Source organism: Ostrinia furnacalis, unplaced genomic scaffold (genome assembly GCF_004193835.3).
Source record: "Ostrinia furnacalis isolate ACB-3 unplaced genomic scaffold, ASM419383v2 OfSCF7173, whole genome shotgun sequence".
Classification (NCBI taxonomy): Eukaryota; Metazoa; Arthropoda; class Insecta; order Lepidoptera; family Crambidae; genus Ostrinia; species Ostrinia furnacalis.
Window position 1 is genome coordinate 839,240 of NW_021137412.1, and position 22,588 is coordinate 861,827.

At 38.4% G+C, this 22,588-nt stretch overlaps 1 protein-coding gene across 1 annotated transcript in view; it reads right to left on the reverse strand.

Moving 5' to 3' along the window:
* LOC114363570 (protein WWC2-like) overlaps nt 1–22,355 on the reverse strand; it is a 30,581-nt gene extending 8,226 nt beyond the window's left edge. Inside the window, exons 1-2 of the mRNA XM_028319327.1 lie at nt 21,828–22,355; nt 8,562–8,671 (exon numbers count right to left, since the gene is read on the reverse strand). Of these exons, the coding sequence (XP_028175128.1) occupies nt 8,562–8,671; nt 21,828–21,955 (238 nt within the window). The 5' untranslated portion in view covers nt 21,956–22,355. The remainder of the gene's footprint in view (nt 1–8,561; nt 8,672–21,827) is intronic.
* Nucleotides 22,356–22,588: the final 233 nt, after the last annotated feature.

Here is a 22,588-nt window from a genome sequence, read left to right on the forward strand (position 1 = left end):
AGTAGTCGCCCGGCAAGCGAAAAGTCGTAGGTTTGATTCCCAACTTATGTAGTTTTTAAATTATTGAAAAAAAAAATAAACAAAAAGACAGAAGAATGGATCAGTCTCCGTCCTTTTCATTGTAGCTGTCACTTTTTGGCAGTTTTGAGAGAGCCAAAGATTTGACGATTCTTATAAATTATTACACGCCTGTTACTCTACTTTATTGTTAATATTTATCGAATGGACTCTATGTTCTTGTATCATGTTTAAGAAGATAGTTGTTTTTTAACCCTCGTATTTTTATTATGATGATATTAGGATGTGGCAAAAACAAAAAAACAACACAACAAAATGTATGTTTCTAAACGTTATCAGACGGCACATATTTGTTAAAATCATTAAAACTATTGTTGATTACTCTTGAAAAGACTTAAAGATCGCACTTCGATAAAACGACTATTACACAAAAATTTACATAGAAGTAGCATTTTAAACACATGACTATGTTCACATTACACCATTATTTAAGTACATCAGCGCTATAATTTAAGTTGCTAATGCAAATAACTTACATTTCAAACGAAATGAGGTGTAAAATAACTATGAACTTATTCAATTGTACACACGACGGCATGTTAAGCGACACACTGTCTTAAACCGTTGTAATAAGTGATATTATGCAATAAAAATGTTTAGTCTGACGTTGGTTACTGTACACCAGAATCACCAGATGTTATCTTGTCCAGGTATAATAAAAATCACAGTAAATTGTGGAGGGAAGAAAGAAGGACCACATTCCATTTAGTACTTGTGGACAATTTTTACTAGTGACAGTACATTCGCTGCTAAAGCATCCAGAACTTTTGCAGAGCTGTGTATTTTTTAGCTAAACACTGACATATTTTGTAGATATAAGGGAGCTTACAGACACACGACTGCATTATAATTGTATCGCTGCTTTTAGTATCGCGTGTTTTGAGACTGTATCGAAGCTGCAACGCGACTTTATCGTGTTTGTATCGCTACAAAAAGTCGCAATGTAAAAGAGCCCTAATAGTTGCGCTTGGGCAACGAAAATGTATAACTATAAGCCTAATGTGCTTTCGACTCTACAATCTACATATAACGCAAAACGTTTGAATGAAAGCTATCAGGATCCCATCAGGGTACGCTCCAACTCGATAGACCTCTACAGCACATCAAACTTTACATTTTTAAACAAAACAGCACCTTATCTTAACTGCATAAGATCCTACAGTGTATAACCTAATGTGCCTCTCGACATTTATAAAACTGCATAGGTATATAATGTTTAATGCGTAAATTGTACGCCTTAGGGTGAGGTAACGTGTTTTTGTTTCCAGGTCTAATAACCCTGGAAAATTCCTGGCACGCATAAATTATCTGTTTTTATCTAAATGGTCGCGGTAAATCTATTACAGAACTTGTAATTTTTACTTTGGACGATAGAACCTGATCTAGGCTTGAGAGATGTGAAACAAAGTTGCACTAAAATAAAAATAACAGAGTTAATAATTGCAAAGTACACAAGAAAAACAGAGGAAAAAGAAAAATACATGGGCAAACAATCATCTTGTATCAATTAAAACTACTCCTGAAACATAAGACTCACTAAAATCTGTAAATAACAATAACGTGCAATACATTAAAAAAACATGGCCACTTTTATTTAAATCCCAAACCAAAATAAATTTTAAAAAATGTCAGGAAACTATGCCAGATTAAAAAATTGACCAAGCAGACTTATTTGACTACACATTACTCGTATCTCCGCTTAAGGACAGAAAAAAGTAAAAATGTATGAATTACTAATAGCTGGACGCTAAAAACCATAATAAATCACTAGTTAATTAACATTAAACGGTTTTAAAAATAAATATAAAAGAACACAAACCTGCGTACTATTAAGAAACGCCCAAGGCTCACATTGTGGCAATTTATCGAGTACAAGTTGTACGCGAATTTAATATATTATTTTAATTAGTAATTAGTGATGTGACATCTACAGTTGTGGTGCTCAATGGGGGTGCCACCTCTGGGGGGCTGGGTGGTATTGAATAACAGGTATTTATAAACAAACCCGGAGAACGAGCATAACTTTGTAGTTATAAAGTCTAAGCAATTTAAAGTAACGAGTACACATAATAATACATGTCCACAAGCGAATAGAAATTAGCTATCGTGCATACAAATTACAAACTCAACTAGCATTGACTCTTAAATCGTACATTTCTTTCAAGATGTAGCCATATTCTTAGTTGTAATTGTCTGTCTTTCAATAGATGTATCATTATCATAGTTAAAAAATTGCTCAAATACCTAAATGGAGAGAGATAGGTGCAATTAAATCTGAATTAACTTAAGATGTAGCGCAGAATGAAGGCAGAGTTTATTGCTTTATTAATTAAACAATTAAAATCTTTAATTCCTGGAGTTAAATTCAACTCTTATTCAAATTACAATAATGGTGAAATCACAAAGAGCCAATCATCCTACTCCATTACCCCTTTCTTCATTAGGTGCTACAGTGCTCACAAAATATTTGATTTGAATATTATCAAGCAGTAGTTATTACATGCAGCATTTTTTTTTAATACCCAAATACCTCCTAACCAAACGAAGTTACTAGAGGGGCGTAAGCTGCTTTTAAATTACCAGGTGGGCCATAAGGTTTTTTTTTTGTAGCAGCTCTGTCCCCTGATATTCGTCAAGGATTTTACTTCAAGGGGCCATAAGGTTGGGAACCAGTGGCTGGACTATAAGTAACGATAATGCTGACTCCAATGGGACGCTATCTGGCGATCTACACGAGTAAAACACGGTAAAGACAGGTTGGCTAAATGAGGGTACCTACATATTTGCATACTGCATAGTTGGGGGCATGGGGGGGCTGTATGGGAGCGTTGCCCCAAGATAAGACACAATGTTCACAATCAATGGACTGAATACGATAGAGTTGAAGTCATTAAATGATGATAACAACATTGTATTGGAAATTGAAAATTTTGTAGGGGAAATTATGCGATGTAGTAAATTACTTTTAATACCTACACATGTGGCTTTTTCATTGTTATAGCTAAGCGTGAGTTGTAATTAAAATATTAAGAGTTATAATATGAATTTATCAACAACTCCACGCATGAGAAAGTTTTATAGTTTTACTACTTTCCAAAATGATTTTTCTTTACAACAGATGGAATGACAGATCCTGAAATCTAATACATAGACTAGTTTTTTATTTGAGTGATATTTTAACCTTTATTTAAATTGTAAAATCTAAAAAAGAAACAAAGTGAGCTACAAAATGCAAAACTTTAATGTAAACAAAACACTACCGCTATTTATTGGTCCTTAATTATTGCAGTACACTAACTAGCACGGACAGTGGACACCCTACAACACCGTAGAAGCTTGGAAGCGGCGCGTACGCATGTCGCAGCTAAATTATGAGAATACCGCACCGGGTAGGGACGTCCATGGTATCGATGTTTAAAATATCGATAAACGGGGCAAGGAATTCTGGGATTACATGTAAACTTTCTGGTTGAGATTGCAAGCAAAAACTTCAAAAACGGGATTAAGATATACAAATGAGTCTCGCAATTTATATATTATGACTGAAAATAATTTCAGCCAATCATGATCTTAAGTTAGATTAATTTCGACTTATGAAGCAGTTTAAATACTGTGTAATCGATACAAATACGGTAATAAAAATATCGATATATCGATACGAAGTCATGTTGACATCACTAAACCCCAGTACAAGGCCGTAAATATGCACATACTTTACCCCAACTTGTTTGAATTAAAGCGACCGGTTAAATAACACAACTTATTGCCAGTTGTACTAATTTATTGTTGCACATATTCATATATTTAATATTCAATTGACTACGGTAATTAGAAGGTGAAAGAAACATACTTTATGGCAGATAAACCTTTATGCCTGTCAAGGAAGTACATTTTGTATATCTTTAATCATTCGAGACTTTAAAAAGGATCATAGACTTTTAATCAATCGAGATTAATGTCAAATCAAACCTGGCGACATGGAAAGCATTGGAGGAGGCCTATGTTCAGCAGTGGACGTCCTATGGCTAAGATGATGATGATGAATATCAAATCAAATCAAATCAATTATTCAGTACTTAGTCCCTTTCCAGGGCGCTTAGACACGTCCCAAATATAGCTTGCCCTACCACCACTTCGGGACAACATTATGGGCTGGTGCTGAGAAGAAGTGGCGGAAGAAACTCAGTCACCAATAAAGCAGAAGACACCCATGGACTAAAATCAGCTGACTTTACAGTCGCATATAGCTTACGGATGATAATAATGAGATGATGATGATGATGGTTCATAATATGGATTAAGGTTCAGCAAGAGCCGCCTAAGGTAAGTACAGTGAGCGTCAATAGTTCGTGACACACAAAGTAGCCAAAAAGTTCGCAAATCGCAATACGTCTTTGTTACAATTAGCATAAGGTTGTGTAGTCATAAGGTTGTGTAAAGTAAGCTTACAGTCAGCGTCAAATAGCTCGTGACATCCTAAGTAGCCAAAAAGTTCGCAATACGTCTTTGTTAAATAAGGTATTGTCGTCGACTTTTTGACGACCTTATACAGTGTCAAATTTTTTTTCTTATCCACAACGAGGAAGCTCTTGGCCTGTATCTCACCTGATGGTAAGTGATGATCAGGCCGAAGGTGGAAACGAGCTTCACCCGGAATCATCAACCACGCAGGAACTGGCTATCTTACCTCTAACTGTCGGAACACAACAATGCTGTTAACATTGTTGTTATGGAGACAGACTTAGGTAAGATGGTGGTAGCTAGCCAGGCGGGCTTAGAACAAGCCCTACCACCAACCAAACCGAACAGAAAAATCTGCCCCCACTGGGAATCGAACCCGGGATCTCTGCGTCTGAAGCAGTGGTCTTACCACATTTCATGCTGACTGTACCACATTGCATAAAATGTTACGGCTATTACGTGTATTAAAATATTCATTTTCCAATTACTTCCTTGCGCTATTCAAGATCCAATTCTGTCTTTCATTATAAATAAAAAGCTATTAAAAGTCGGTTATTCTACCTGAACCAGTCTAACGGGTGGTCTGTGGTAAAGCTCGAAAAGCGAGGAAAGCACGGAAAAGCTCGGGGCTTCACCATACATAATGCAGACGGCGGCAGTGTGCGAAATGCACGAATGGCGGGCCTGTAATATTTATCGCGATATGTCGGGACATACAGGGTGTAAAATATTATTTAAAAATATAATTCCGGAAAATACGAGGGGATTTTTTCAGGAAAAATTTTTTTTTTACAATATTATAAAGCATTTTTGTTAAGATACATAATTTACACTTAAATCACAGGAAGTATGAGCAGTAAAATCATTTTGGTAAGCATACAAAACATTAGTCATAGATTATATTCTACAATAAATGGGGAGTGCATATTATCTTTTATTCTAACTGAAAACAAGAAAAAATACGACACTTAGGTATTTTCACTGCAGAGAACAGAATATTGGCCAATTTGGCATCACGCAGAAAGATTCGATGTCGTTTGTTATAATCCAGTGTATTTTAAATTCTACAAAAGAGGGCTTTAATACAAAAAAGTTCATATATTCCACGATACTACCTTTTACCATAAATAATGCAGCGGCGTGTGAAAATGCACGGCTGACGCAACACCCTGTATATTAATAGCTAGTATATGCCGGGAAATTACATATGAAAGGTTTTGCTGAAGGCTAAGAAAATAAATCAATAGCTCGATGGGACATTTTGCTACGTGACTGAGGGTGGAATTACTTCTACGTATCACACAGAGAAAGGAGAAAATATGGTAGCTCCTTTAATATTATGATGAAATCTGAAGCTTTGGTAGAAAATAGATGAATTTTGTGCCGAGTTACTCGAAGTCTAAAAAGAAAACAATAAACTGAGATCAATTAAATTGAGTAGGATAGTAACTAGGGACCTACATCCTTCATTTTCAGGAAATATGGGTAAATTTTTCAGCCCCCCGAACCAGCAAAACTACCACACAAAACAGGACAAAACCAAACTTTGGTCTTCTGTTCTGTTTGATGTTTTCCACAGTGATAACATCATCACAGAAAATGTGGAAAAATCACTGAGTTTAAAATCCAGACACATGGATCGAGAGCGTCTACCTCGAGCCAATGGATCATGTGACTCCATCCAGGTACCTTTCGTTCCGTCTCATTACTTATTCTATTTGAATTGCAATTGTTGATTATTAAACTATCTTCAAGACAAAATTACTATCCAGTAGCACAGCTTGTTCTGCTATCACCTAAACGCTTCCCAAGGTTTTTGCATAAATATGACATTTCTAAGACATGGCGCTCCATGCACGACGGTATTATTATAATTTTATACAGTCGTGTCACTTAGTTATTCGGTTATGTGTGTGTTAACATGTAAATTATCACTTGTGGGAACATTGGGAGATTCCAACTGTGATAGTAGTCGCAAATAGGAAATGATTCATTCATAAACGCAAAATATTTTGAAAGGAAATCATGTACTTTCCGATATTCTATTAAGATTTTAAACAAGTTTTCAGAGGTTAAAGTCATCTGAAAGTTACTGTTAAGATAGTTTGCTCACCCAATCTAGTGACTGCTTTACCAACTAAGATCAAGCCTGGTAGTGGTGTTAGACAACTGCCATGGCTATTTAGGCAATTAGACAATTTAGGCGTCTAATATGGCACACTTAGATGATGGAAATTGAAATAAGTAATCATACAACTTTTCTGAAAATCTAGTAGGAAAGCTTGCAGTGTCCAATCCTAACTCGCAACGACTAGAATTCGTAAATTTAATAAATACGTAAATACCGATGATTTACAAATCCTATGCCCTTACGAAAGACATCCAGCTGTAATGTTATGTTACCCACCATAAGTATCATACAGCAGTCTAAGAAATGCTAAACCTACCCATCCATCCATCGTGGCAGGACACTAAAAATGTCTACCTCGATTTCAAATACCGAATTCATGGACCCCACATTTTATGCTGTACATGATTCCACGCTGTTCCATAATTCATAGAATGCCTAGAGCCACTGCATGCCCCCTACAAGGGACATTTTTCACTTTTCTAGGACTGCTACATTCACAGGTGGTGGCGATTGCTGAAGCGAGAGCGGAAGCTATAGTTTTTGCTGCGTTACAGTGGTCACAGCCGAATAAAGACGAATCGGTAACTTAAGACCCTTTATCTTTCATGATATCAATTTGGTACGCACTTATTTAGGTTGAAATTCGCATTGCACTGATAATGGCATACATTGAGCATATTCAAAAAACCCTCCTTCTGGCGCAGTCGGGTAAAAACTACGTGAAAATCTAAATGAGTTTAGGTAGAGTGAATAGTAGAAAAGAGATTCTTATGCCCGTTTTCATCATCAATTCCTATAAGTAAGCCCTATGTAAACAAAATTCCTGTTATTTGTTACCCCCTATGGTATACTTAAAAATTAGGGATTGATGGTGAAAACAGGCATTAATCTATTAAATGTGACTCAATCGTCCTTTAGAGACTCTGCTCAGTAGAGAGCTAGCTAGCGCAATAGAGAGCTATGGGAGCAAAGTTCATCGAAAAAATCAATTTGCAAGCTTTAGGACTCTGTTAGAGAGTCTCTAAAATAAGATATGGATTTTTTTAAGTCTGTTATCAGCAACCCGCCTCCGCTATATCTCACAAACGTCCACACACCCTAATTGCATAATTGCAAAGAACATAAATAGTAAAATCCAAACGGTTCTTTGTTCGATGATGAGTTATAACCTCCGCAAAATGTATAGACGACCGCACATCAGACTATACACTTTCGTTGCAAAGTCGCCCTTATCGCAACTACGTAAGATACCACAGTGTTTACTTTGACGTGCGGTCGACCGTACCATTTGCTACCGTTTGACAAACTGAATGCTCGCTTGCAATTTACTCCCTTCAAAATGTTGCTACGCGCGGTTATTTATTTCCGAGGCGCTGCCTTTAGATAAAACCTTGATTTACTGCTATTCATATTAATTTTCTCCACAACAATAAGTGTTGAAGTTTCAGAAGTTAAAATGATACATGTTTCCGACATCTCGAGACGTTTAGAAGTATTACAAATCAATTCACATACCTACATATCTTAATTTTTTGTCATATTTGTGCGATTTCGTTTGGATTCCAATACTTAAAATATATCTCTTTGTCATTGTGTCTCTACATAGAAAAAGCCACTAAAGTATTCAATATAAGAATGCCTAATGATTTATAATAGATGGGTCATGATTAACTCATACAACTTCCCAAAGCCAACTCTAGGAGTGCAGGTGATGGTGCACCATACGTCATATAGAGCTACCAGTTGACTTTCTATGATGCTAGATCGCATTAGGCAGCAACCTATGATATTAATGAAGATAAAAGACAGAATACTACCAATGACAACTTCTCTACATCAGAATTAAAGAAGAAAAAAAAAGAATTAAAGAAGATAAAAGAAGAATACTCACGATTGACGTGGTTGATGTAGTAAGGCCCGATCTGAGGATCGTAGGCCTCCTCCCAACCGAGAGGGAGCTCATTCCCGATACAGTCCGCGAAGCTTTGTGGCTTCGTGTATCTGAAACAATAAATAAATTGGTTAAACAAAGCCTGATAGAGATAGAAGTTAAAAAAACCTTTCTTATTAATATTTGCATTGCCAGACTAAAGCCGAGTTGCACTTATTTAACCGTAACAATAACATTCACGGGTGCTTTTTGTATGGACTTTAGACAGATTTTTGACGTTTGTCAAAGTTAAATAAGATGGTGCAAATCAGCCACTTCTGGTAATAATTATAATGTTAGCCCTTTTCTTAAATCTTGCCCTCTATCATGACTTCGAGACTGGTGTTGAAAAGAAGTGGTGGAAGAAAATCAAACTTGTAGAAGATAGATATTATTATATCGATTAAAAATTCAAATTACACGTTCCTCTACCTATTTCAAGTATACAGTAACCACACTCTTATTACCTCTACAGCTTGATTTATAACCATCGTAATTTTAGCAGTATGGCACCCAAAATTACCGTATCAAATCACAGTGTACTATTAAATCAAGAGCATACTGCTCCAAAAAATACCATACAAAAACTCTTATACAGCTCTTCCCACGAAGCGCAGGGGCGAGCCTATTAAAACATACCTATTACTATCATTAAGCCAAAATAAAAATAACGAAGGCTATTATTATTTTGGATCTTTGGACCGGATAATTCATACTAGTTATTTAAGTAGTATGGGCCCAGTTGAGCAGGCCTAATTTCGTTTTGTGTGTAAACACGTATTTGGATCCATGTAGAGGTCGTAAAAACCATAATGTACTATCTATACTTATATCATAAATGCCAAAGTAACAGCCGGTCAGTTTCAGTTTTACGCCTGACTAGCTAACTTAATGAATTTTGGTAGAGAAATAAAGAAGAATATAGGGCGCTAGATATAAAGACAATTTGTAATCCCATCAAAAACAATACTTGTCAAAAAAACCAAGTCTCGCAACTCAGTTGTTCTACGGTAAAAAGTTGTGAGATCCATGTAATACCAAGTCCAGGCCAGGAAATCTTTAACGATTTACATAAATATATTGACTTGGCCATCGCAGTGAGTCAGTCAGTGAGTGACAAAATTAAGTAACTTTGACCCGTTATAATTCTTAAACTACTGGTTCAAATTGAATGAAATTTTAAATATACCGTGTCTTTACAATGCCTGCATAGCTAATGAAAATTCAGCCTTCTAGTTTTATCCACAACGAAGTTACAGGCGGTCGAAAATGGCCTGAATTGCTTCGAGAAAAGGATGGTACGGCCGTGCCGCTTTTTAGCTCGACTTGGTGGGGGCACTGCCGTGCCCCCAGATTCAAGATAGAGTTTCACAGCCAAGTTCTAAAAGAGTTCAAACTTCACACATATTTTTCTCTATGAATCATAATAGCATTAGTATAAGTGCCTATTATCTGTTTACTTAATAAAATCATTTAACCAATCCCCTTAATCGAGCAGTAAGCCTATACGGCTTCTAAGCTAATGACTGGCTAGCTTCGAATAAAATGCAAACAGATATCTTATTACGATTACATTCTACATAAGAACATTTTACTTTAATGCCTACATATTAGCAGTTTAATTTGAATTTTAGATTCCGCAGCCCGCAGGTAGAAAATGTGGCTAATGTAGAATAAAAAGAAGTTGGAGATATCGCAAAAACAGGTGCGATCATAGATGCGCATGCACATAATACCGCGCTGCAGAATATTAATGACGTCCGATAGAAGGTGCTTGAGGCTCGCAGGGCGTGGTCCCCTGGCGCCAGAGACCTGATACTCCAGCCAGCTACAAGTTTCAAGCATGATTCAGCGAGTTTAAACGAAAAAAGTGGCCCCACATTTCCGACGTGACGAAATCCACCGCAAACGCATCCCACTTAACGGTTCTTACATTTTAATATGGCGTTTATACGGTAGTCGGATATTAAATAAGATTCTCTGCTTAATTGGCCATATTTACATCCAGTTTTGTTTAAAATAAATCAAATCATTCGTTTTCGGTCGCGTGACGGTCCAGCTTTGCAGTTTTGTGAGCGGTAAAGCATGCAATGTTTTCAATTGCTGTATAATTGGAAACAGATTGTACTCCATTAGGTTTTACAGTTGATAAATTAGTTTTTGTGACTGTTTTCATGAAATGAATTCCGTTTTTAGTTTGCAGCTCTAATTAAAAATGATACGAAAGATTAGCCACGCATTTATTACGTATTGTGTTTAAGTAGGTACTAATAGATTCCAATCCCAGTTTATAGTAGAAGTTGAAGAATATCTTCGAATGTAGTATAGGACTTTACTGAGCAGAGGTTCAAGTAATCCTTTCACATTCCAAAAGCCGTTCTCTGTAGCGTAAATGAAGTTACATCTTCAATGGAAAATTCGTAACCCCTTCCGCACAGCTACCGAGCGGCGTCCATTTCAAAACACGATCACTCTTATCGAAGTGAGGGGATAGAGGGCGCGTGCGTGCGCGCATCCAATACATCAGCGCAAGAGCGGGATGCAGCGACGCGCCGCTCGGGAGCGAGCGAGACAACCTCACACACAATGTTACCTCGCCGTGGTAAAACGCCAAACCAGTCCTGTCATCGGAACGTCAAGACTCAAGACGTTCAAGTTCTCGGAAACGGTGACCTGTGTCATGGAATCCCTTGCTGCACACATAGACTTTCACGCACACCACCAAACTTTTTGGCTCGAATCAAACACAGGCGTGACAGAATTTTTATTGGTGCCATAATACAAGTAAATGTCGCTGAACCGCTTTTGAGTGGCGCTGTTATAGTTTTCTATGATGAACAGGTTGTCCGAATAGTTTTCATATAGTGGATAACCTGTATGGCTACTTTTTGTGACTCTGTCATTTAAAGTTTAATTTAGTCTAACAATTTTAGTAGCAGACTTACAATACTTAAAGCTTTAATAGGTATTTTATATGGCACAGCTAGACTATTTTCTTTTTTAAATTTCTTTCCTCAAAGATAGATTAGGCTATTCAAAAGTTTTCTTTGTCGGTATAAATCGTAAATTCTAATTGGCTTAGGAAAAGGGCAACTTACAATTTCCTTATGACGTTGTTTATATTTATCTTGTAATAGTATTTACCGGGAAAGGAAATAAGTAATTAAAGTGCAGTTAAAGCCAATATTTTAGTTGCTATATACAAAGAGGCAAAAGGTCATCTGAATTTAATATGTTCTATGTAGAGTCAATATCCTACCTGATTCAGAAATAAAACGGTACCATATTACTTTTCGCTTTAAAACAGGCATTTACGATTGCCTTCATATCTTTTTGAGTGGTTATTGCAGTTAAAACACTGATACATATTTGTATGTTGACCTGCATTTGATTGAACTTTAAGAAAGGTTACCTACATTCGAAAAGGTGACAAAAATCACAGACTATGATTGGATTTCCTTGTTCCGGTTCAAGAACTACAATTAAGTAAATAACTCGAGCAAGTTCAGCAACAATTAAACAGAAACATTTATAAGGACAAGGAAGGAGTTGGAAAAAACAAAGACCAATAAGACATAGGGATTTATAAACTTCTTGCAAAGATTTTGATGGTATATTCGTACGATATGTCATCGAATTGCAGTGAGTTTTGCTGGAAAATAGCGCGCCAGAAGGCCAATGTACTCGCGATCACCATCCCAGAATAAATCCAGAAGGTTGCTACCGCTTTGGGGCTATTGCGTTGCAGGGTCTGCCGATTTCACGCTAATCTCTATAGCACGTTTATCAGTCAGTTCGTTTGTCGTTGTTCGTTACTTTCTGAGTTATCACATTTTTGAGTATTCCTTTATCATTAATCAAGTCTTTGTGGCGATATTTCTTATGCTTCAGATTTGTGCACAATCGACGATAAAAGTTGCGTGTTGTTGTGAGCTATTCCAGAATATCAACAATTACTGAAAGCAGCCCACATTTCCGTCTCAATGATTGTTTGCTATCCGAGTCTAGGCGCCGTTCCCCGGCTGGTATTTGGCTCACATATTCGTTGTTCCACGTTCTAATTTCAGCACGTTACTCATTTGCGATTCGGTGGCCGAAAAGTCCAATGACCAAATCCTGGGATTATGACAAAGTTGGAGCACGTCTGGTCGGAGGCGGTGCCACGCTGTCTCACACATATCGACCGAGACTTTACACACACACCTAATGCTCTATAAATACCGCCAGGGAAATATTTTAATCCGGATGGCCCGTTTAATGCACATTCCTTGGGCTTCGGAACAATCTCGATTTTTTACTCCTTCACCGAGGGCGTTGCCCTACTTAGATTTGAATGCTCAATAAAACTATCTATCCATAATGTAGCTTCAATGCAGAATTGAAGCTTGTGTATTTGCAGATCGGTATCTGTCATGTAAATACTTATTTGGTAGTATAGACAGACATTCATTGCGATTGTTTAAGCCGAGAGCTCACGAACAGGATGATTACTGACACCGAAAAAGGAAGCACGTTAGGGGTCAACGTGATTTCCTCCCGCATGCCAAATCGCTGACACATTGGTAAACGCAGTTATAGTCGAATTAAACCCAACATGCAATGGATTCTACGAATAGGTACCCGCCGGACCGGATGATCCGACACGTGAATACGAAATTTCGTATTTCATTTGATCCAAGGAGGCCCTACTCGAGCATTCCACGTGCCTTACGTCACGACTCCAATCACCAAATTTATCCCCCAAATTGCTGCGGCAATCGTTCGAAAGTTGTAATTATGTAGTGTGATGGTATGCGCGCGGGCAACTAATGTGACGCTATGACGTCACGTTATACGATCATTGACAAACGACATTCCAGCGCTTAGTGTGGACCGAGCTGTTGAGACGCACGTCACGTCACCCCAAGGTCTCAGGCTCGTCTTGGGAACGGAGAATTCAAACATGTAACACTCCGAGCTGAATATAAAGAGGATCAGCATCATTTCAACACTGCGGTAACGAAACTAAAACATCGTCGACATAAACTTGCGTTCGGTGTATTCGAATTGGAACCTGCTTGTATTAAATGTTGCACGCTGTCTGTAGAAGTGACGGATGGACGGACAGCGGGTTGCATAAACACAGAATATATAGGGTTTCCGATTGAATCACGCCGCATACCAGTCGCCTTCGTCACGCCGCGGCCGGCGCGTGCGGCGACACAATATCAGACACAAACTTACCATAATTCAGTCTGGATTTTATAAGTAACGAAATAATGTTGACGCTACGACTTTTTAATTCAGCTTGGTAAGGTTGAAATAACTTTTCTGTAGTGTATTATTAATGGTCATCATCATCTAGGTATCAATATTGGGCCAATTGGAGTACTTTTTTAATTAAAAACTGGCAAAGGATTATGATATTGATGAGTAGTAAGCTATACTTAGTGTTATGCGTATTACTCCACTTATAGTAAAATGTCTGAACAATATTGTAAGCTACTTAAATTGTATCACGATTCGACCGAGAAATATTTAATCGTACTCTACCAGCCTATAATAATATACCTAGAAAATGACGAATAGCAGTATCTTTGGAACTGAAGGAATTCCTAATTGATATTGCTTTGTAGTCACTCCTACTATGATATTGCTATTTGATGGAGATTGCCGTAATAAATTTTGAAAGGACCCTACTCTCAATGTTTCAAAGGCATGTCAATGTAAATCAGACAGGACAAGAGAACAAAAGTTTATGGTCAGCGTAATTTATGGTACATTCATTCGAGATGTATTTTTAACGATGCGTATGCTAATTAATTAGGCAATATAAAAACTGCTTACATAAATTCAAGAGAACGTGTATGGCCGTTCTAAGAATTCGCTACTGAGGAATCCACGAAAACCCACGCTTTTAACGAGGCAGCAAAAATGGGAGAAAAAACTTCAAATAGTTATCACTAGTATGACTAGTCGCTGGTTAATATGCAATAGTTGTGATACAAAATGTCGGAAAGAAACTAGTGCTTGTTGCGCATGAGTGTGTAAGCCCTAGAAGTATGATAGAAATGCTGTTAATGGCATGTAACGTCGTTTGTCGGCTGCCGCCGGGGCACAAATGATACTTTCCAGTGATAGAAAGTCAAACATTAAGAATGGCAAAGCAACGTTCACATGCGTTGTTATTAGACCGTTTACTACTGAACTATAACTAATATAAGCTCTTGGAAACGCTAAACAACGGAAATCTAGCAGAAGACAACTTGCTACAGGCAATAGTCCAAAAATTATATCCAACTAACTTCCAGTTCTACATATTAAGAAATTCTCTAGCAACTGCAAATAATTTAGATAGACAGATGATTATGAAACTCAATGCATCATATTCACTCAAGAGTTGACGGACATCTATCCTCCAGACACAATGATACATAGTAGTCACAAAATAAACAAATTAATGAAGTCTCCATTCAGTCTGCTAAATACCTATTGAAGGATGTATCACTTCAATGTTATCTTTGACCGACAGAGGGCGTTCCGGAAACTTCGGTTAAACATTGACAAACAGATATTATCAATGCGATTGAATGGGAGGCACCAACTTCGCCGAATGTTTGGGTACAAAATTCCTAAGGCTCATTGTTTCATTCTGTACTGTCTACAGTCTACAGTGTTACCGTGTTATTCGTGGCACTTCAGTTGTGAGGTGACTGCCCACATTGACAGAACTTCACTAAAGACAGCCCCTTGGAATTAGAATTTATACATAGTGAAACCCAAAGCTATGAATCTTTGAAATAGTTACAAAGATCCTCAAACAGAATAACTTTGGTCGGTCAAAAATACAAAATGTTGGCATTCTGCATTTATTCATCTTTTCTCAGATAACGCGAAAACAAGATAACATTCCGCACAAAATACCTACCTTGAACATTAACAACAAGATTATGCAGAATATTAGCTGCTTTAATGCTTAAAATCAACATTCAGACAGACAACATCCAGTATCTAAATAAACCTTCAACAATGTCAATTAAAGGAAAGGAACGTGAGACACGCATGAATGGCAAATAAAACAATAACGTTTCGTGAAATACGGTCGTTCACGAGACAAAACAGAACTTAATATAGCCAGATTCTATCGCCTAATTGGTGTTACTGAGTATAATAATATACTCTACAGGTGGTTCGCATACCAAAACGCTGACGAAAAACGGACGTCAGAACGCAATTGGTCCGAGCAACAATCGCCGCACTACACCAGAATACAAGGTGCATATTAGAACGGTCAATTCACGGCAATGTGACAATGTTTTCACATATTTCGCCCACGCCCAAAACCACAGATTTATTCAAAATCAAGGATCGAAGCCTGCTAGCCTTTAAGATTCCATATAAAGACAAATTAGTTGAAAAGTAATCAACGCTTCAAGACCATAATTTTCAGAAACACCAACGCCTGCATCGAATGTTTCGTCATTCTAATTGCAAATGTATGCATTTTAGATCGTCTAGGTGCCAGATACGAGGTTAATTTGTTACCGACACATTAACATTAACATCAGTCATATATTTCATCACGAGACGGCGAGCTAACGAAGCGCCATCGCTCGGCACAATACCGATGTTTACCTTTATAAAAGGCGCGTTAATTACATCCGACTAAAACTTTCATTAATAAACTCGTCAGTAAATAACAATTTTAATTTTTATTTGACGTTTTTGAGTCAGATAGCGGTACAGTATCGCTTTCATTCTATCCACTATCCAGTAGATTGGGATCGCGCGTTTTGCGAGCGAGAGACATTAAATCGTCTCAAATGTTTGTGGTGGAGACATTAAAATGGGCGACATTCTTTATCGAACGACGTCTGGGCATCCTCCGGAGCTTAATCAAACAATATTATGCAAATCAGGTGAATACTTGTTCGGTTTTATGAGCGACGACTATGGTCGGTATATCAACACTCCTTACATGGGGGACAGACTCGCACAAATTCCATCTCGGTAACCATTCCATAGTCGCAATGTGGGTTTGCCATATTCTGCAGGCTTATCACTATGCTGGGCTAAGGCTGAGCGCACGTCGTGCAAGCCTCAATAGTTCTTAATGGCACCGTTAAGCGTGTGTAACAATGAAAAATTGTTACGAATAGGTAAACAACTTTACGGCGACGCAGATAAGAATGGAATGCTAATTTTGATTAGAAACGAGAGCAGCGCCGTACACGCCTTTATCGCATACTTACACAGATAACTTATAACATGCGTGATTTTAAACACATTTGCAGTAGTGTGACGATAAGAATATGAAATAAGCTGGTAATACTCGGAATTCGTTTCGATTTCAGCGCATAAAATCACATTCGTATCGACAATAATGTGGCATGTACAATTGCAAAAAATCTGAAAGAGCTTACAATTGCAACGCAATAAACGTAAAAACACACATTCTACTAGCCACACATGATATACAAGCAAAGGAATTATCGAATATTATCGAACTATCAAATCTGTAGTGTACTAAAGAAGAAGCAAAAACGTTTACAGATTAAGACCTAAGATAAAAACGACAATATTTTCAAATAAAATGTTTTGTTTTTAAAACTATACCATAGATTTATTAATGGAATATCAAGTAGTCTACCAAAAGAAATCATTAGCAAAACTGCAAAACCATAGAATCGCTACATCTGCGCGTGCGACTATTCCGCCGCGTCTGCGCGTAAAATCGCCAAGGACATATTTATCTGAGCGGAATGCGCTGGGCATGGTAAACAATGCTGAACCATATTTTGCGGCCGCGCCCTGTGGTTGACGTTTGGTACCATTCCGTACTAATTAATAGTTTATATTCGATAGAAGAGACATTTTTACTGGTTAGTTAAGCATTCAAAAGTTTTCACCCGTATGTACGGACGAAAGCATATCAGGCTACCCATTTTTGTTGCAAATTCGCTTCTATTACAACTGCAATAAAGCCCACTGTGTTTACCTTGACATCTGTAACAATATGCACATTACTACCTGCTTCTAAAACACCTTATGAATTTGTCACCATATCGTTTAAAAATGTCTACCTACTTCTTACTTCTTTTACTTGAAAATCAAATCTTTTTGGGTTTTTTGGCTCCAGCCAGCTACCCAGCTTTTGCTATCTGGTTTTACCAAAATGTAGAGTTCGCAATTACGCCAGAACATAATTAATTAGATCATGTTTAGAACAAAAAAGAAAACTAGTTTAAAAGGAAGACTCATTGCATTAACAAGATTAATAAACACGGAATTTCTCGGCATGCTTTATCTAGAGCCAAAGAATTTCGTCTTCTCTAAATATTGGACCTTTAACATACATCATTGCCATCGTTTTAGCGGATAGGTGACCGGTTTGGTCCATTCCAGCAACACTTTGCTTGCCAGTAGGGCTACCAAAATTATTATCAAACCACTTTTCCTTTGGGTTGGTATGGACAGGAATTAAAGAATGTTCCTGTATAAAAATAACAATTCAGGAAAGGATGAAGATTTCATGATTTCGAATTGATTTACTTATTCTTTCTTAGAATAGGCACATAAAAAAATATATTGTTTGATGATAAAGTAGTCTAAATTCTTAATTAGGTCATAGTTCTAATCCTAGCTAAGAGAGTAATAACGGAATCTTGACCAAATTTTTGTGGTGGAAATATTGAGAAAATATTCTAGAGAACAGCTCTACATTCGATATCGGTCCACGACACAGCGATTTCAACGTAAACCAGTTGGTAACCCTAAATGCCGGTCACCTTGGTGCGTAACGTGTAAATAACAAGTTAAGAATGTTTGATTTGGTAAACGAAATCGGAGTTATTTGGCGCCCACTCAAAGTCAAGAAACGCAGAGCCCAGCCCCTATGTTACGGTCGAGGGAGCCGTCTTGGGCGTGGGAAGTATCCGCAAGATACTTTACACATACTTGGGTTACACAATCTTGGAGCTTCGTTACAATCAATGGTACAGTTAACCCAAAAAACAGTCCGTATACCCACGGAGTAAGGTTCGAAATAGCCAACGCGAGGAAGGTTGTAAACACACGTAATACCAAAGCTAGCGGACACGCAACAGAAACCTCAGAAGCTTGCAATGTTTCTTGAAATATAAAGCTTGTTTCAAAACTTGGAATCAACTTGTTTTTTAGTTTGGAAATTCTACGAGATATGGAATTCAACAGATGATTAAAATACCGTTTATGTAACGCATTTGTCTTTGAAATCGGTCATAAAAAGAAGTAATGAAAATTATATGAACAGGAGGATCAAAAGGTCGAATAATCCGGTAATATTCTGCAACAGGATATTTATAACGATGATGACTGAAGTCCCTATTTAAATATTTGTCGCATTATGTCACCTAATACTCAGCTACATAATAACAATGTTATTAAATATCAAAACAAATGGACGATTTAGTTCCAAAATAGCTCTTCACTAATTTGCATCGCTATCTACGTGAAGTTGTACATAACGTGTCACGTCATGTGCTTATTATCATAAACGACATTCCAAATTCTAGAAAAACAAACTGTACCTAATCAAGAGCTCCTTCTCATCGTCAAGTTCATAATGACTATAAAACCATCACAAGAAATTAGTGACGCCAAATTAAAATCTTCGGAAACAAACCATTCGTCGACACAATACGTAATTGCTGCATTATTTATAGTAAGGCCGTTGTAAGTGGTTGAGCAAACAATTACATTATTAAATTGGCCATCACGACACTCATTGGTCAGACATCAAGACATTCCTATTCGTATACGCATCCAGGCGATTCCCACATGCATTTCCCTACAGCCAGGCTGGCATACCTAACTCAGATTTCACTCGCAACATAGAATTATGCATTAACGATGAACAGAACGCAACACTGGTATGCGAGCCAAACAATGTACCGACGCAGTGAAACTGCATTCAACCGATACAATTAAAGTAATAAACACCGACGTACACGGGTATAAGTTCCCATTCGCTTGTTAATCGCCGCTATCATTGTCTTCCCCGCTTCCTTGCCTAGAGAAACAATGAGCGGTTTTTCCTCGATCTACAATGCGTAGCTGTCGAACGCTTCTGTATCGTCGAGTTTTTGCCCCATCTTTTTCAACCGCCCCATAAGTTTACGTATCACACTGCTCCTTAGATCTGTGAAAACCGCAAAATGCTCATTCGCACGCAACGCCTAGTTACAGGCTCATAAGAGATGCCACTTATCGCCGCAAATGCTAGCCCCTGCGTGCAAGCACCATAAAGTTCTCTATCGGAGCAAACGACGACACATCGAGACCCGGGCGAAACTTTTGTTCCATAAACAATCACAGAAATCTCGAATTCGAAACGGGATGATCTGCATTAAGAACCAGCTCTAAAATTAAAACATTCTCGTGTAAATAATTGCATTCTGGCAGAAACACGCGGCTCCATACTTGGCGGACATTTTTCATAGAGCATTTAGGTCCCTCGTATAAGGTTATAGTGTGGTGTATGCGCCAGAGACGTGGTCGGGTTATTTTTAGACGTTAATAAATTGGCTTAGTGGCTCGGTTTATTATGTGCGCGTTTTGCACAAGTAGACGTCAGTGACATCCGCGGTGCCTCCACTTCTAGGTCATTCTGAACTGTCACTGCCATTTTGAGTGCCTGCTTAGCATTCTGTTCAAAACAATGCACTCTGTTTAACTCAAGTTTATCCGTTCAGAGCGCATTCTTCTCAGCTTTAGCCTGATTTTATTCATCGACTGTAAACATTTTAGCATTTAAATATTTTTTATATCTTTTTCCAAATATTTAGCTCGAGTATCTTAGTCTTAAACCGACCACGGTGCTGATACTGTGGAATGCACTTTGCCAAAAGGTTCAATAAAAATACCACTTTATGTTTCCTGTGTCAGCGGCCAATTTTATTGTGGTGTCAATGTACTGGAACCAGATTCTCCGTTTGCCTTCTTAAGCTTAATCAATTTAATCCACATACGCGTTTAGTGCGTAATATTTGGCCGGACCTTTTTGTGTAGCTCTTTCAAGTTTAACATTAAATATCACAAATATTTTAACAGATTGGAATTTTATTTCTTCAGCTTTTTTGTGTCTTTTAACAATGAAATGCTTTAAAGGATCAGAATCACTTTTATCACTGCTCTATAAAGCTTTATTTACATTGACGATATCTGTATTATGCATTGCTCCAAAGCTCGAAACCCAAAAGCTTCGATGGTTCTACATAATTTTATGTGTCTCTGATGAAATATTAACCTTTTGCATAGGTTTCTTCACATCCATCACTCCATCTTTATCCACAAGAGATCTGCAAAATATTCTCGTTAACATCTCAACGCGACCATTTAGCATTTTTAACTGTATCGGTGCATTTTTCAGTGCAGGTGCCAAGTTTATAAGGTCAACATTTTAAGACAATGATGCAGGTGTCGTTTAAACTATGGTAAATAGATACGGCTAGAGACATGATCGGTATTTAATAGGGATGTCTTACGGCACCTGTAGCTCGGTGGTTGGTGAAGGGGGAGCTTGCGGGGTTAGGGGAGGGGCGTTGTGCCGCTTTAGAAAGGCGCGACCATCGCCGCGGGCTCAGGCCGGCCACATTCTATGGCCTGTCATTCACACCGCGCGACTCGCCTATGTGTTGCATTCCATCTCCCACCGCCCGAGCTATCGCTCCGTACACACACGCGTGTACCTTACGAAACCACCATCTAGGCATGCCACACTCATGCTTAACACATAAACGCTTCATCGAATTATTTCTGCGCCAGTTCGGCCACTAACGTTGCTATGAACCAGTTCCGTGGCCCCATTTATCCCGCACTGACGACGCTCAGCTATCAATCGAACCCTTCAACAACAACCACGCCACAATGCACATTCCGAAGGATAACAAATGATAACCATAATTTTTGTTTAGCTCATTTGTTGTCACTAAATTGTGGAATGTCGTGTGAAATCGAAACAGTTGCGCGTGTTTGCTGCCAGAGCGCAGCAGCGGCGCGACCAGCGAACAGTTTGTTTTTCACGATTTATTCTATTTTAGAACTATGTTTACCACTCGCAAGTTCACCAGGGCGGATTATAACGTTTGCACTTTTCACCACTGACGCCACCACATGCAAATTCAAACAGAAAACTTCAGAAATCACATTGGAATGTAAAGTTTTGACATGGGGCTCTTACGGGTTAACACTTCTCTTTGGAAAACTTACCTGTCTCGCGGGTCGATCCACGTCGTTTTTCTACTGTTGTGATCGATGAAATACAGTTTTCCGTCAAAGTCCCTCGCGTAATCCCATCCGTCGGGCAAGGGTATCTCACCGTTTCGTCTCCTTGGCATATTTCACTGATTAAATCCATTCAAACGAATAACGAAACACACTCGCGAACTAGCTACACGGCCATGTTGAATACCTCATTACGAGGAGTGACGTCACGCGGGATCGGCCAATGGCGGCGAAGGGCCCCCACGATGGAATGCGGCGCGTACGCGAGCGCGAACACAGAGTGCTTTCGTACGTCACTTGTCCGACAGCGAAGTTACACGCGACCGCTCCACGCGACCCCTCGTCGCTTACTGAGCCGCGCCGACTCGCCGCCACGTTATCACAGCTCATGATAATGTTCCAACACCTACTGTCTAAATGCATTCCTCAGGCTAATGTTTACATTATACACAGAGGGCACACACGACAGTGGTTCACCAGAACCGAATCACTAACTGATGCTTCAACTATGCGAACTCGGAAAGCGCGAAACGAACTGGCAATGTGAGCAAAAAGTAGGTAGTTATGCTTACCCATTCAATCTATTTACGATTCAGGCGTGTACATAGCTATACGTAGACGTGTACAGAGCGCATTCCACAGCGTATGTACAGACGTAGGTACATACAAATTGCAGACAGATAGTTCGTCGCCGCGATACGTAAGTAGGTACATTTATCTCATTGAACTCGCTACTTAGTAACCCA